The following is a 13,113-nucleotide window of genomic DNA, read 5'->3' on the forward strand; positions in this document are numbered from 1 at the left end:
TCAAGGGTTCCCGCACCACAAAGTGAAAAAGGCGTATTCCAGTCCCGTGATCATCCTATTGAAAGGATGGAAAAGTGCTTAATGTTTGGATTGAGGACTGAACAGAAACAAATGCCTTTGAGTGGACCATTGTACAGCAAAACCCATTGTGGATTTACCAACGTTTTCACGCAGCACCCGAGACTGAAGATTCCAGTTCAACCGTGGCTCATGGAACTAATCAAGACGAAGGGATTTATGTCAGAGCAGGTTTTTAACACCAAAGAGTTGGAATTATTTTGGAAGTGGATACCATCTCATACATTCCTGTCCAAGCAGGGAAATTCTGCTCTGGATAAAGGTGGCTAAGTATCGTTTTACCCTTCTCTTTTGTAGCAATGTCACAAGCAGTGACTACATCGTGATCCCGATGATTCAACAGCCATCGCAAGTTCTATATCCACATCTTTATAACCTCTACTCCCCCCACCCCCCTCCAACAGCGTCATCATAATCTCTGAGCTAAGTCTTGTGTTTTTGATTTATGGGCAGAGAACAGTACAAACAGTACATAATATGTTTACCCTTACCCACTGCGCTGTTTTCAAATACATTTAAAAGGTGAAAGTCCTGTATTTTTGTTTAATTTACACTGTATTTTCATGTTTATTTCAATGTTAAGGCCCGGTCACACCTTGACGTTTTAGCCAGCGATGGCAACGTATTAAAATGTATGTAAAACGCTGGCTGACGTTGAACTTTTGATGTTTTTTTTTTAAGATTCGGACGTATTCATAACGAGTTGGTCGTATGCATAACATATTAGTAATGGACACAGAACGTTTCGTTGTGTTATAGATAACTTATACCAACGAATGCTGAACCTGTTGTTGGCCTACACAACCAATGCCCAACGATAGTCTAACTTCGGCATAGCGCGTTGCACGCATCGCCGACGATGTCGTGACGTAGCCTATTAAAAGGCTGACGCACAACGATTCGAATCATAACTGCCGTAGAAATGGAAGTGACAACATCGCAGTCACACCTTGGCGATCTTGCCAGCGTATGCCGACCTAAGAAAAATGTGTCTAAAACGTTGGGGGCACGTCAAATACGGTATGAGTAAGTTTGGTATACGTGAGTAGAATGCTAAAGTATGCTATCATACGCTGTAGTAAGTAGAGTACGTCAAGAAATTTTAAACATGTTCAAAATTTTACGACGTACTCGGCATATGACACACGTTCCGCATGCGATGGGGATAAGTTTTACACACGATATGTGGATGCTTACACACGTCCACAAAGGCTACTTATAAGCTACTCATAAGTCGAAACACGTCGCGGTAATGTCTTTTTTACGCGAAACTTATTTCTAACTTATGTTTGACGTGCTTTGAACCAATTCTTTACGTAGTCCCAACACACATCGACGTATGTAGACGTATTCCAATGACGTCTTCCGGTCGACAAAAAAAAAATGGTGTATAAAAAAAAAATTGGTATATAAAAATGGTGTTCATAAAAGGGGAACCCAACAGTGTTTTCGAGTTCCTTTTTGAGTCGATGTCCATGTCAGCAGTAACAGTATCAGTATCACTATCAGTATTAGTATTAGTATTAGTATTAGTAGTAGTTTGTTCATGTTGGCAGTAGTAGGTGAGTGTGAGGGGGAGGGTGTGGGTTATGATGGATCGTCCTTGCGTCCGCGTGTCCACGGGTTGGTTCATAGGCTGCCACTCAACGATTTAAATGGCTGCATCTCCACTATTGAAAGTAGACGCTTGCGCTCAACAATTGGATTTTTTTTACACTCAACGACTTTTAAACGGTACCTCTCAACTATTTTCATTGTTTACAATGAACGATTTAAATTGCTGTCACTCGCCTTTGTTTTTTGACGCTGGCGCTCAGAAATTTTAATCGTTTCTATTGAACGTGCTAAATCGCTCAAACCCCACTATTGAAAGTAGACGCTTGCGCTCAACAATTGGATTTTTTTTACACTCAACGACTTTTAAACGGTACCACTCTGCTATTTTCATTGTTTACAATGAACGATTTAAATTGCTGTCACTCGCCTTTGTTTTTTGACGCTGGGGTTTGGAAATTTGAAGCGTTTCTTCTGAACGTGTTAAAACGCTCAAACTCGACTATTTTAAATAGACGCTGCCGATGGACAATTGGAATCATAGCCAAGCTAGACATCAAAGTGTGAACATCCTCGTCATGCCGAAGAAAAGTTTGAAGAATGCTGCAAATAAGTGTCCTGGCCGTGGCTGTGGACGCTGACGCAAGGACGATCCATTATACCGACGTCTTTCAGCCTATGAGTAACTTAAAAGTTACGTCTGTCGATGTGTGGCAACGATCGCGTAACGTGCCAACAACACGTTAATCATAGGTTAGAAATAAGTTTCGGGTACGCTAAACATTACCTCGGCGTGTCTCAACTTATGATTAACTTACAAGTAGCATGTGTTAACGTCTGTCAACGATCGCAGACCGTGCATACAACTTGTGGCCAGCGAAGCGGAACGTGTGAGTCATACACCGGCATACATCGTGAAATTTCAAGCATGAAAAAATTTGAGGACAACCGAAAAGTACAACGTTTAAAGCCAACGTTCAACGATGTATGGCAGTGTTTTTCAGCGTGCTCTCAATGTTATCAAAACTTACCCATAACGTATTCAACGTGTGCCAGTGTTTTAGAAAAAAAATTCAAAAATCGGCATACGTTGGCTAAAACGTCAAGGTGTGACCGGGCCTTTAACATGCTTTATATGTATATTTGCATGTTTATTTCAATTACGATGTGTTTATTTCTGGCTGCCGTCGATTTTCCTTGATATTTTCTCGAACCCCTCTTTTCCCATTGGCCCTTGGTTTCCACGATCACAGTTTTAACTATCGCGATATTTTCCAGGAACCTAACCCCCACAATATTGGAAGGTATACTGTAATATCACAAGCATGATGATATTACAAAAAAAGTAGAATGACACTTATTAATCCAGCAGATTAATTATTTAGCATCATATACTTATCTCAGAGCACTTTATGAACAATCTGTAATTGGAGATCTCTTTACAGTCATGAAGGCACCACTCTACCTGTTATGTCATTGCTTCGCCTGGGCACATCGTACAAGGGTTCATTTGCTGGTCCTTCGAGCAAGCTGTCCGGACGATCATCTGCAAGTAAAAACACAAGCCCCCATCAAACAAGTTATTCCTTGGTTGGGGGCGGTTATCATAAAGTAAAATAAACGAGAAGGGCACTCTTCGACGTCGTGACATCGCCAGATATGCCTCAGCCCACATTATTACATCATTAGATATACTGGTATCAAGTTTGATTTAAATCCTGAACCCAGATTAAAAATATTACATAATTCTGGCTGACAGAGCATGTGTCCGATCAGGTTTAAATTTAACACATATATTCCCCATGACTACGAGATCATAACTGATGCTTCATGTTGCTTGATGAAGCGGTTCAAGAGAAATAATTTTTTTAAGATTTTTGTTCAAACCGATATGACTCCCAGACCATGTGACCTATTCATTATTCATCAACACTCTGGCATCTCCAAGGCTTGGGGGAACATGTGGGTGAAGTTTCCCCTCAATCTGTCAAGCCAGTCTGGAAAAGAAGGTTTTTAAAGGTTTATTCTTCAAAAAAAACATAGCTGCCAAAAATGTGACCGATAACGTCAGAGGTGGAGAACTTTTTGTTCCTCATGGATTGGCAATCATACCTGTAAAGTTTCGCCTCGATCTATTCAGCTGATTCAGAGAAATTAAAAGGTTTTTATGTAAAAAAAAAAAAACATGTGTGTATATATATATATATATATATATATATATATATATATATATATATATATATATATATATATATATATATATATATATATATATATATATATGCCTGCCAAACCACGTGACTGATGACGTCATCATCCCCCCCGCCCCAATATAATTTAGCTCTAGATGACCCTCAAAAACTTTCATACTAATCGGATAAAGCGTTCGACGTGTGCAATTATGACGTCACAACAAAGCCACCAATGACATCATTAAACAAGTTTGATTTAAATCCCTGAACCCAGATTAAAAATATTAAATAATTCTGGCTGCCAGACGATGCATACGATCAGGTTGAAATTTAAAGCACATACGGTATTACCCATGACTGCTGGATTATAATTGTAATGTTTCATATCGGGGATTGGGAAAAAGATTGGCAGATGGAATTTAACCTGAGCAAGTGTAAGGTGTTGGGGATGGGAAAGAACAATGAAAATAGAGATTACATGATGTAAGAGGTAATTTTCGAGCGTGTCACACAGGAGAAGGATCTGTGGGTGGTAATAGATACGGGAGGGAAGCAGGCAGCTATAGGCAAAGCAATAGGGTTTTAGGTTGTATTCGGAGGGGGATCAATTATAAATCAAAAGAGGTGGTGTTAACATTGTACAGGAATTTAGTGAGGGCCACATTTAGAATATTGTGTGCAGTTCTGGTCACCACAGTTCCGGAAGGACATAGACACCATGGAGAGGGTTCAGTGCAGGGCTACTGGATCGATTCCAGGCCGAGCTAGACTCAGCTATGAGGAGTGGCTGAAGGAGGCAGGGCTTTGTTCACGAGAAAGGAAGCGGTTACGAGGAAATATGATAAAGATGTTTAAGATAATGAAAGGTAGAGATAAAATAAGTGCAGATGAATTATTCAACAGAATAGACAGTGATAGGACCAGGGGCCATAGCCTGAGAATCAAGAAGTGGAGAAGTAAGACGGTACCAAGGCGGAGGACATTTACTCAGAGAGTAGTTAATGCATGGAATGGTCTCCCTGGAAAGGTAGTGGCAGTAGAAAAAGTAGATAAGTTTAAATTAGAATTTGATAGGTACCTGGAAGTTATGGAGATAGAGGGGTTGGGGGATGTTGATCAGACTTTTAGGTAGTTTGAACATTGTTGGGTGATTGTGTGCATGTGTACGGAGTAATGTTGGTGGGGGTCTTGTCAAGGGGGGTTGAGTGGTTGATGTGTGTTTTTAACTAAGCCCATGCCCCCTCTCCTGAGGGGAAGAAAAAAAAAGCTTACAAAACTACCAAAAATAAAATAAAATAATTTTTAAAATAAATAAATAAATAAATAAAAAGCAAACAAATTTTTTTCATTAATTATAAACATTTTTTTGCATTTTCTTCCTCGGATTTTATGTAGATATATTAGTATGGTGTTCATGCAAGCATGATGGGCTGAATGGCCTCCACCTGTGTTAGATTTCCTTGTAAATTTCCTTGTTTCTTCGAGCCGTTTCAGAAATAGTTTTTCCCTTTTTTCAAACATGGCTGCCACACCACGTGACCTATGACGTCATAATTATTATAAAAAACATTCCAGATGAGTAGATGCACCTCTGGTGAAACTTTCATGTCAATCGGATAAGCGGTTGCAGAGAAAAGAGAGAAAACTAGAAGGGCACTGGGAAGAGCGCTTTCCTCTGCCACACAATGCGCCCAATACATATCTGGCCCAATACATTATTTAAATATCATGCTATACAGTACTATATCGTTTTTGGCCCTATCTCTCGATGGTGAAGAATTACGTAAAAAAATTTAACAATTCTTGTGTCCAGATCCGGATTGGGATCTTCACCAAAATTGAAGCGACTCGTCCTTGCCACACACCCAACCTGCCACCAAGTTTCATCCGAATCAGCCCACAACTTTTTTAGATATCGTGCTATATATCGTTTTTGGCCCGGTCTCTCACTGGTGAAGAATCACTTAAAAAATTATCAGATCCGGATCCAGATTCGGATCTTCACCAAAATCTCATCAGTTCGCCCTTGTCACACCCCCAATAGTTCGGTGATTGCATGCTTGCTTCCAAACTGTCTGCTCATCAGTTTGACTTGCACATCAAATTAATCGGATGAATGATCTCTTCTCATTATGTGTTCCTCTTAGGGGCATTACCTATTCATACTTAAACCAAGCATATAAGCTTTGATGATAATTTCTATCTCACTAACTTTTGTCACATGTACATTTCCGCGTTCACACCAGTGTGAATTAAATAGAGGCCATTACAGAGTTTGCTGTGTTCAGCCTGAAAACGATGTGGAAGACTTTTGCTGCAATGGCTGAATGTATTCGACAAGACGCCAGAGATGTGTGTGAATGACAAATGAAACCAGAAGTGCAAGAGAACAATGTTTTTCTGCCATGTTTTTCCACGTTTATTGGTAATACTCGGTGGGGTAATAATTAATTGGTAATAAACTGCCCCATTGCCAGTAAACATCAAAGCTTTACTGTCCAGCGGCAGTTTTCAGAGCTAAAAATGAATAAACATTGGATTGTACAAGGCGTGCACACACACAGGCACACACACACACCCCTGACCCCACGAGCATCCAAAATTAACTGGCCTCCCAGATTCACTGTTGCTGGGATAGCGTCAGGACTATTACAAGCTGAAACCTATTGGATGGCATGAAAATATACAATTAAAATCCCCAGTCCTGGTTGCATTCACTCGGACCAGTATTTTCATTGGACACAAAAAATTTTGTCTGCCATGTATGAGGGTACATACTGCAAGTCCAACTTCATGACGTGCTGTTTTCCTTTTTTGACAAAGTATCCAGCAGCAGCTATCAAATACAGTACCTGGTGGTGATGGGAAATAATTTTCTTTTCCATAAATCTATATCCTGAGTTATCATGCCTCTGCTGACGAAGTCGCTGGTGGCATTATGTTTTCGGGTTGTCCATCCGTCTGTACATCTGTCCATGCTAATTACGTCTGCCACCGAGGGTGAAGGAGGTTATGTTTTCACCCCTTTCGGTCTGTCTGTTTGTTGCAAAATCAAAGATTTTTCAAGTATATTGGTCAGTGGATTTTGTTATTTTGTCTGTTTGTCATCTACAGGTCACAATTTTAAACCGATCTTCACGAAACTTCACCACATGGTATAGTTTGTCATAAGGAAGAAGCCTATTGTTTTTGAGGTCAAAAGGTCAACATAGGCCAAAGGTCAACAACTAAGGTGGTATTTCTAAAATCTCAATTTCAATCTGATTGACTTGAAATTTGAAGAAGATTTATATTTCAGGTCATTGAATTCAATTAGCCAATTATTTTGGGGGTTCCCATGGGCCAAAAGGTCAACATAGGCCAAATTCTAAAATTCTCAATTTTCATCTGATTCCCTTGAAATTTGAAGAGAAGTTGCACATTTGGTCATTAAATCGACCACCAATTATTTTGGAGGTCAAATTTGTTTTATGGATTTTGCAAGTATCATGTTCTGCACGACGTCGTCTTGTTTGTTTGTGTGTTTATTTGTCTGTCTGTGTGCAGGATATCTCAAACAGTTGTGGACGGATCTGGATTAACCCCCATTGGACTTGGTCCGAAACGGGAGCTTATGGATTTGGTCTCAATTTTCATGTCCGTGCGTGTGTGTGCGTCTACAACTATATCTTGGACATGTATGGACCAATTTTATTCGTACTTAGCAAAAAGACAACACATGATGGTGTACATAGACACATCATTTTGTTTCATGTTGTGATCAAAGATGGTTGACTGGCGGCCATTTTAGTTGTAAAAAAAAAAAACCGGTGTCAAACACGTCCTCAACCATTTCTCGGACATTCGTTTACCGATGTTGTTCAAACTTGGCGCAGATAAGGAATGATGACTTACATATACAAGTCATTTTCCTTCAAGAGCAAATCTAAGATGGCCGACTGGCAGCTATTTTGTTACTCAAATGCATCCCCAACCATTTCTCAGGCATGCATGGTCTGATTTTGTTCAAATTTGGCACAAGCACAGTACATGATGACATACAAGTGCACCTCACTTTATTTTGTGATCAGATTAAAGATGGCCGACTGGTAGACTGGCGGCCATTTTTGTTGTACATAAATATGGGCTAGCTCCAACTCCGCACAGCAAAATTACTAAAACAATGGGGGCTATGACAGTTTACGTCTTTTTTACTTGTTAATCTGTACCTTTGAGTTGTGGCTGCCTTGAGAATGCTGGCTGAACATTTGGCACAGATGTTGCAAGAACATTTGAAGTGGATGTCTGTGCAGTATATTGAGGAACAGCTGGAGTGGATGCTGGAGGAACAACTGGAGTAGATGCTGGAGCAGCATGCTGGGCCTCTCCCTCATCTACCAGGAACTTTGTACTGGAGTCCGAAAGGCCACTATCAAGGCTATCTCGGTTAGTTTGAAAGTCCTCTACAAGAACAAAAATTAAATGAGCATCGACAAAGTTAAACTTCATTAAGCAATCTGCACTGAAGAATGCAATTATAAACCAACACTTCAGTTCACACTTTACCCAACACCAGCTGCAGATTAATATGATGATTGTCAAACTGTACCAAGATATTCTTCCAAAAAAAAAAACATGATCCTGATACATCTCAAAAAAAAAAAAAGATATGTAAAATATCTGCCTTTAGTAGATCTATCCACATCATTGCAGCTTACTCAAAGTTTCATTCACATCATTATTGAGCGATGTGAAGGATTCGGATAAAAGTAAAGTAATTACAGTAGGTTTTCAACTCGGTACACCGTGTTGGGCAATGCAATTTAGATGATCTCACCATCAGATGAAGAATCAGATGCGGTACGGGAACTGCACCGATAGTTAGGCCTGATGAATGAAAGAACGTTTGAGAACCCCTGCAAAAAAAGTCAACAAAATTGCTGTTAGGAGGGTTGGTCCGGCAAAAAGCTCCAAAACTAAAACTGGGGTTATACAATAAAAAACATAAAGTCAAAATTTTTGAAAAGATATTTTGAGAAAAATTCAGCAAAATTGTGACAACCATTCGGAGTGAAAATCAGGAAAGCAAAACCAAAACGAGTGCCAAACAAAAACAAAGGCTCAAGAAAGTGCAACATTTCAGCCAAAGAGTGATCTTCATCAGGGACCAACAGAAGCCATGCATGCTCAGATGTTAAATGCCCTTTAAGATGGAGGGACACCATCCTTCCTGAGAGATGAAAATATCATCCTTACAAAGAGCCAGACAGAGGTTCGAAATGGGCCACAAACTCTCAAGTGCCACCCAAGAGGGGCAAACATCGGCCTGAAATTGGCCACACTTTCCCTTAAATTGCCTCCGAGAGAGGCAGACCCAGGATTGCAATTGGCAATACCTTCCCTTAAATATCCTCAGAGGTGTGGACAAAGGCCTTCAATAAACTACATATACAATAAGCTAGGCCCTTCCTCAAGCTCCATCCCATGGGGCAAATAAAGGCATGCAATTGGCCATGCCCTCCATTAAACGCCATCGTGGAAGGTGGGACACAGGCCTGTAATTGGCAATGCCCTCACATTTAAATGCTTGCCCAAAGGGGCAGACATCGGCTTGCAATTGTTCCAATAAACTTGCATATATTACTACCTATAAAATGTTCTTTGGCACAATGCAGTGCTTGAACCTGTAAAGACATCAAATCAATGATACTCTGTATGACAGTCTGATCCAGGTATTGCCTAATATAGAGTAGATTTTGTTGCAGCTCTTTTGGATGACTTGGCTGAGGTCAGATTTTCCACAGCTTCCAATCCATGTTACCAGACATTCATATCAGGAAGGTGTGGTGCCCACATCTATTCCAGGCAGAGGTGGCTCAGGATGTTTGGAATGTGGTACCATATTCCTGCAGCAAATGCATTTCACGCTGAAAAAAATACCTTGATAGGATAAAGAAACCCTCTTACCATGATGGTGCCATTTGGTTGTGTTTGTATCACTGATTGTTAAAATAGTTTCAGGGTAAATAATGAGAGTAGTTCTTGTTATTTTCAGGATGTGGAAAAAGAGATGGACAGAATTCAATCCAACATAGGCAGGGCAGTGTTGTTGAACTCAGCAGACACAAAATCCCCATATGATTTTTGTTTTTAGAGCAAAATCTGAGATGGTTGTGCAACAGCTCTGGTTGAGTTGGTATGGAATGACATGTGAAAATTATTGAGTATCAATCATTTGAAGAATAATATAAACTATAGAAAGAAATGCTTTGAGCTGAGAATTAAACTTAGAAAAGGTCAAAAGTTTTTGTTACCTTGGAGACATGGTAAAGGAATCAAGAGAGGCAGAATTAGTCATTGGATCAAGAATAACGTCAGCTTGGAATCAGTGGAGACAACTAGGTGATATAATGAAGCAGAAACCAATCCATTATCTGTCACAGAGTTTATAAAGCTTGGAACAGACCAGTGTTGATGCAAGGAAGTGAAATGTGCGTACTGCGGATCGAAGATGTAACGATAATGGAAATAACTGATGAGAATGATGGGATGGATGAATGGAGTGTCTCTGAAATAAATAATTCTGAGCTCAGAAATCAGGAAGAGATTAAAAATCAATGTTAATAAAAATAACTTTGGAAGAGAAGACTTGATTAGTATGTTCATGCACAACTAAGATCAGAAGATGAAGTAGCAAAGAAAGCAATAAAGCTCGTGATAGAAGGAAGAAAGCGATGAGAGACGTCCTAAAAAAAACAAAAAAAACATGGATACAATCAATAAAGATATAGAATGCTTGGTTTTGCACGAAATTGATGCAATGGATAGATCCACGTGAAGGAATGCATCATTCTTAGGCAAAATCTTTCATCAATCTTGGGCCAAGTGGTCACTTATAGCATCTGCACCGCTGGATGCTCTGACTTTCTCTGGAGATGATCTGAACTTGCTGCTGATGCAGAATTAATTTGTTTATTTGTGATATGCTCTGGGGAGGTCCATTTGATATTGGGGATGTTTTTATTTGGAAACAGTGGCTTTAAATAACCAAACTGTGCAGTTGGCAGAGTCTCACCTCCTTTGTTCTTCATTCGTACTCAGCACAAGGCTGTAAAATAGCATCACTGGCTGAGGGCGCAGCTGTGCCGCTGATGCAGTACCCTCCGATGGTTAGGGTAGGAATTTGGTTGTAGTGCCGGCGATAGCTTACCTAATCTTCACGAAGGACACCATGGGGTCTTTAACGTCCACCGATGCTATGTTGTCCCATCACAGATATAACTCCTGAATTATCATCACAAACTAGTGTTAAAGTCATTCATATAGTTAGGTCATGTTCTTGAAAAAGACGGCGGTGCTCACATACTGAGACAGACACAGGCAGATGCAAGGGAAAGACGCAAGAGAGAGAGAGAGACAACAATATATGCCAGCGAGAGAAAATAGATAACAAAAGACATGTCAAATGAGTGCTAAAGGGTCTGTAGAGAAGACCTTGCTGCAAAGAGCCTTTGGCATCTTGCCAACCTGCAAGACCAGCCTGCAGCGTGCCTTCTGACACTTCACAACAGCGAAGACCACACACCTACACCACACAGTTCTGTCTAATTTCCTGTTCGTTCTGTGTCCCTGCCAAGCTTAATCTAAGGATATCCATTTAAACAATCTCCGTCAGGTTTGGAGTGCCTATGGATTCTTGCAAAATTTATATTGAAGCTACCTTCTTATTCGCTTAACGTGCACATTGGAGTCATGTAATCACACTCGAGCATGATCAAATTCCCCTGTAAAACTGTACGTTTTCTGAAACCGTCCCATGGTAAAATGTGTAATCCCAACCGCCCCAATCTTATACAAATATATATATATATATATATATATATATATATATATATATATATATATATATATATATATATATATATATATATATATACACACACACACACACACACACACACACACACACACACACACACACACACACACACACACACACACACACACACACACACACACACACACAGGGTGGCCCAAAAGTCACCTTGGGATTTAGAAATGAAATAACATTTCTGTTTTTTAATAATTTGTTTTTCTTTTCAGAATTTAGATTAACATTTGAAAATTACCCATGGAAAAATTCACAACTGAACAAAGAACCAAAATTGTGGAATTTTATTTTAAATTTCATCAATCAATTATTCTCACCCAAAGAGCATACTGCCGACACTTCAATGCCAGAAAACCACCTTCAGATTTCATGATTCGTCGGTTGCTTCACCGTTTTCAGCAATATGGGTCAGTAAGTGACTTTCCACGATCTGGAACACCACGTTCAGTCCATTCGCAGATTAATCGTGAACGTGTACTGGACAGTGCTCAAGGAGAACCAGGAACATCGATACGCAGATGTTCTGAGGATATCTCGGATGTCACTGTATTGAACACTAAGAAACTATTTGCACCTGTACCCATACAAAGTGCAATTGGTGCAAAAGTTGAAACCGACTGATCATCGACGACGCTTAAATTACTCAGTTTAAATTCAGAGGTTGGTCAATGAAGAAAATTAATTTGTTCATGAACTGATTATGAGCGATCAAGCTCATTCCCATTTGAAGTTTGGTGAATAAGAGGAACTGTAGGTTCTGGAGATTACAGAATCCTTGGGCTATTCATCAACGTGAGTTGCATCCTCTCAAATGCACTGTCTGGTGTAGTGTAATGTCAGAAAGGATTATCAGCCATTATTTTTTTGAAAATGAGGATGGCAGTGCAACGACGGTCAATAGTGAGCAGTATCAAGCCATACTCGATAATTTTGTGCATCCTGCAGTGAAGGATAAACCTGTGATGTGGTTTCAACAAGATGGAGCCACTGCCCACACGGCACGAGCCACGGTGGAGCTTCTAAGGCAAATTTTTGGACACCTAAACATTTCGCGAAATTCAGAAATTTATTGGCCATCACGTTCTCCTGATTTGACACCTCCAGATTATTTTCTTTGGGGTTACCTAAAGGAGCGTGTATACATCAATAAGCCCCATACAATTCAGCAGCTCAAGGATAACATCTGTGCAGAAATTCGAGGACTGCAGCCAGAGTTATTGTCCTCTGTTTTGGAAAATGCTGTCGAAAGAGCCCGTCTCTGTGAAGCCGAAAATGGAGGACATCTCAGCTGCATCATTTTTCATAAATAAAGCAAATTTATCTCCATTTTGTAAATTTTCTTTTGGAGCAAAAAAAAACAATCATAAATGATTAAAAAACAGAAATGATATTTAATTTTGAAATCCCTAAGTGACTTTT

At 39.8% G+C, this 13,113-nt stretch overlaps 1 protein-coding gene across 1 annotated transcript in view; it reads right to left on the reverse strand.

Moving 5' to 3' along the window:
- The window catches only part of LOC147022173 (uncharacterized), a 52,414-nt gene that overhangs the window by 11,014 nt on the left and 28,287 nt on the right, over window positions 1–13,113 (reverse strand). Inside the window, exons 7-9 of the mRNA XM_085892828.1 lie at window positions 8,641–8,719; window positions 8,033–8,266; window positions 3,098–3,178 (exon numbers count right to left, since the gene is read on the reverse strand). Of these exons, the coding sequence (XP_085748954.1) occupies window positions 3,098–3,178; window positions 8,033–8,266; window positions 8,641–8,719 (394 nt within the window). The remainder of the gene's footprint in view (window positions 1–3,097; window positions 3,179–8,032; window positions 8,267–8,640; window positions 8,720–13,113) is intronic.

This window comes from Eptatretus burgeri, chromosome 8 (genome assembly GCF_056783735.1).
Source record: "Eptatretus burgeri isolate ZD-2024b chromosome 8, Ebu_testis_v1, whole genome shotgun sequence".
Classification (NCBI taxonomy): domain Eukaryota; kingdom Metazoa; phylum Chordata; class Myxini; order Myxiniformes; family Myxinidae; genus Eptatretus; species Eptatretus burgeri.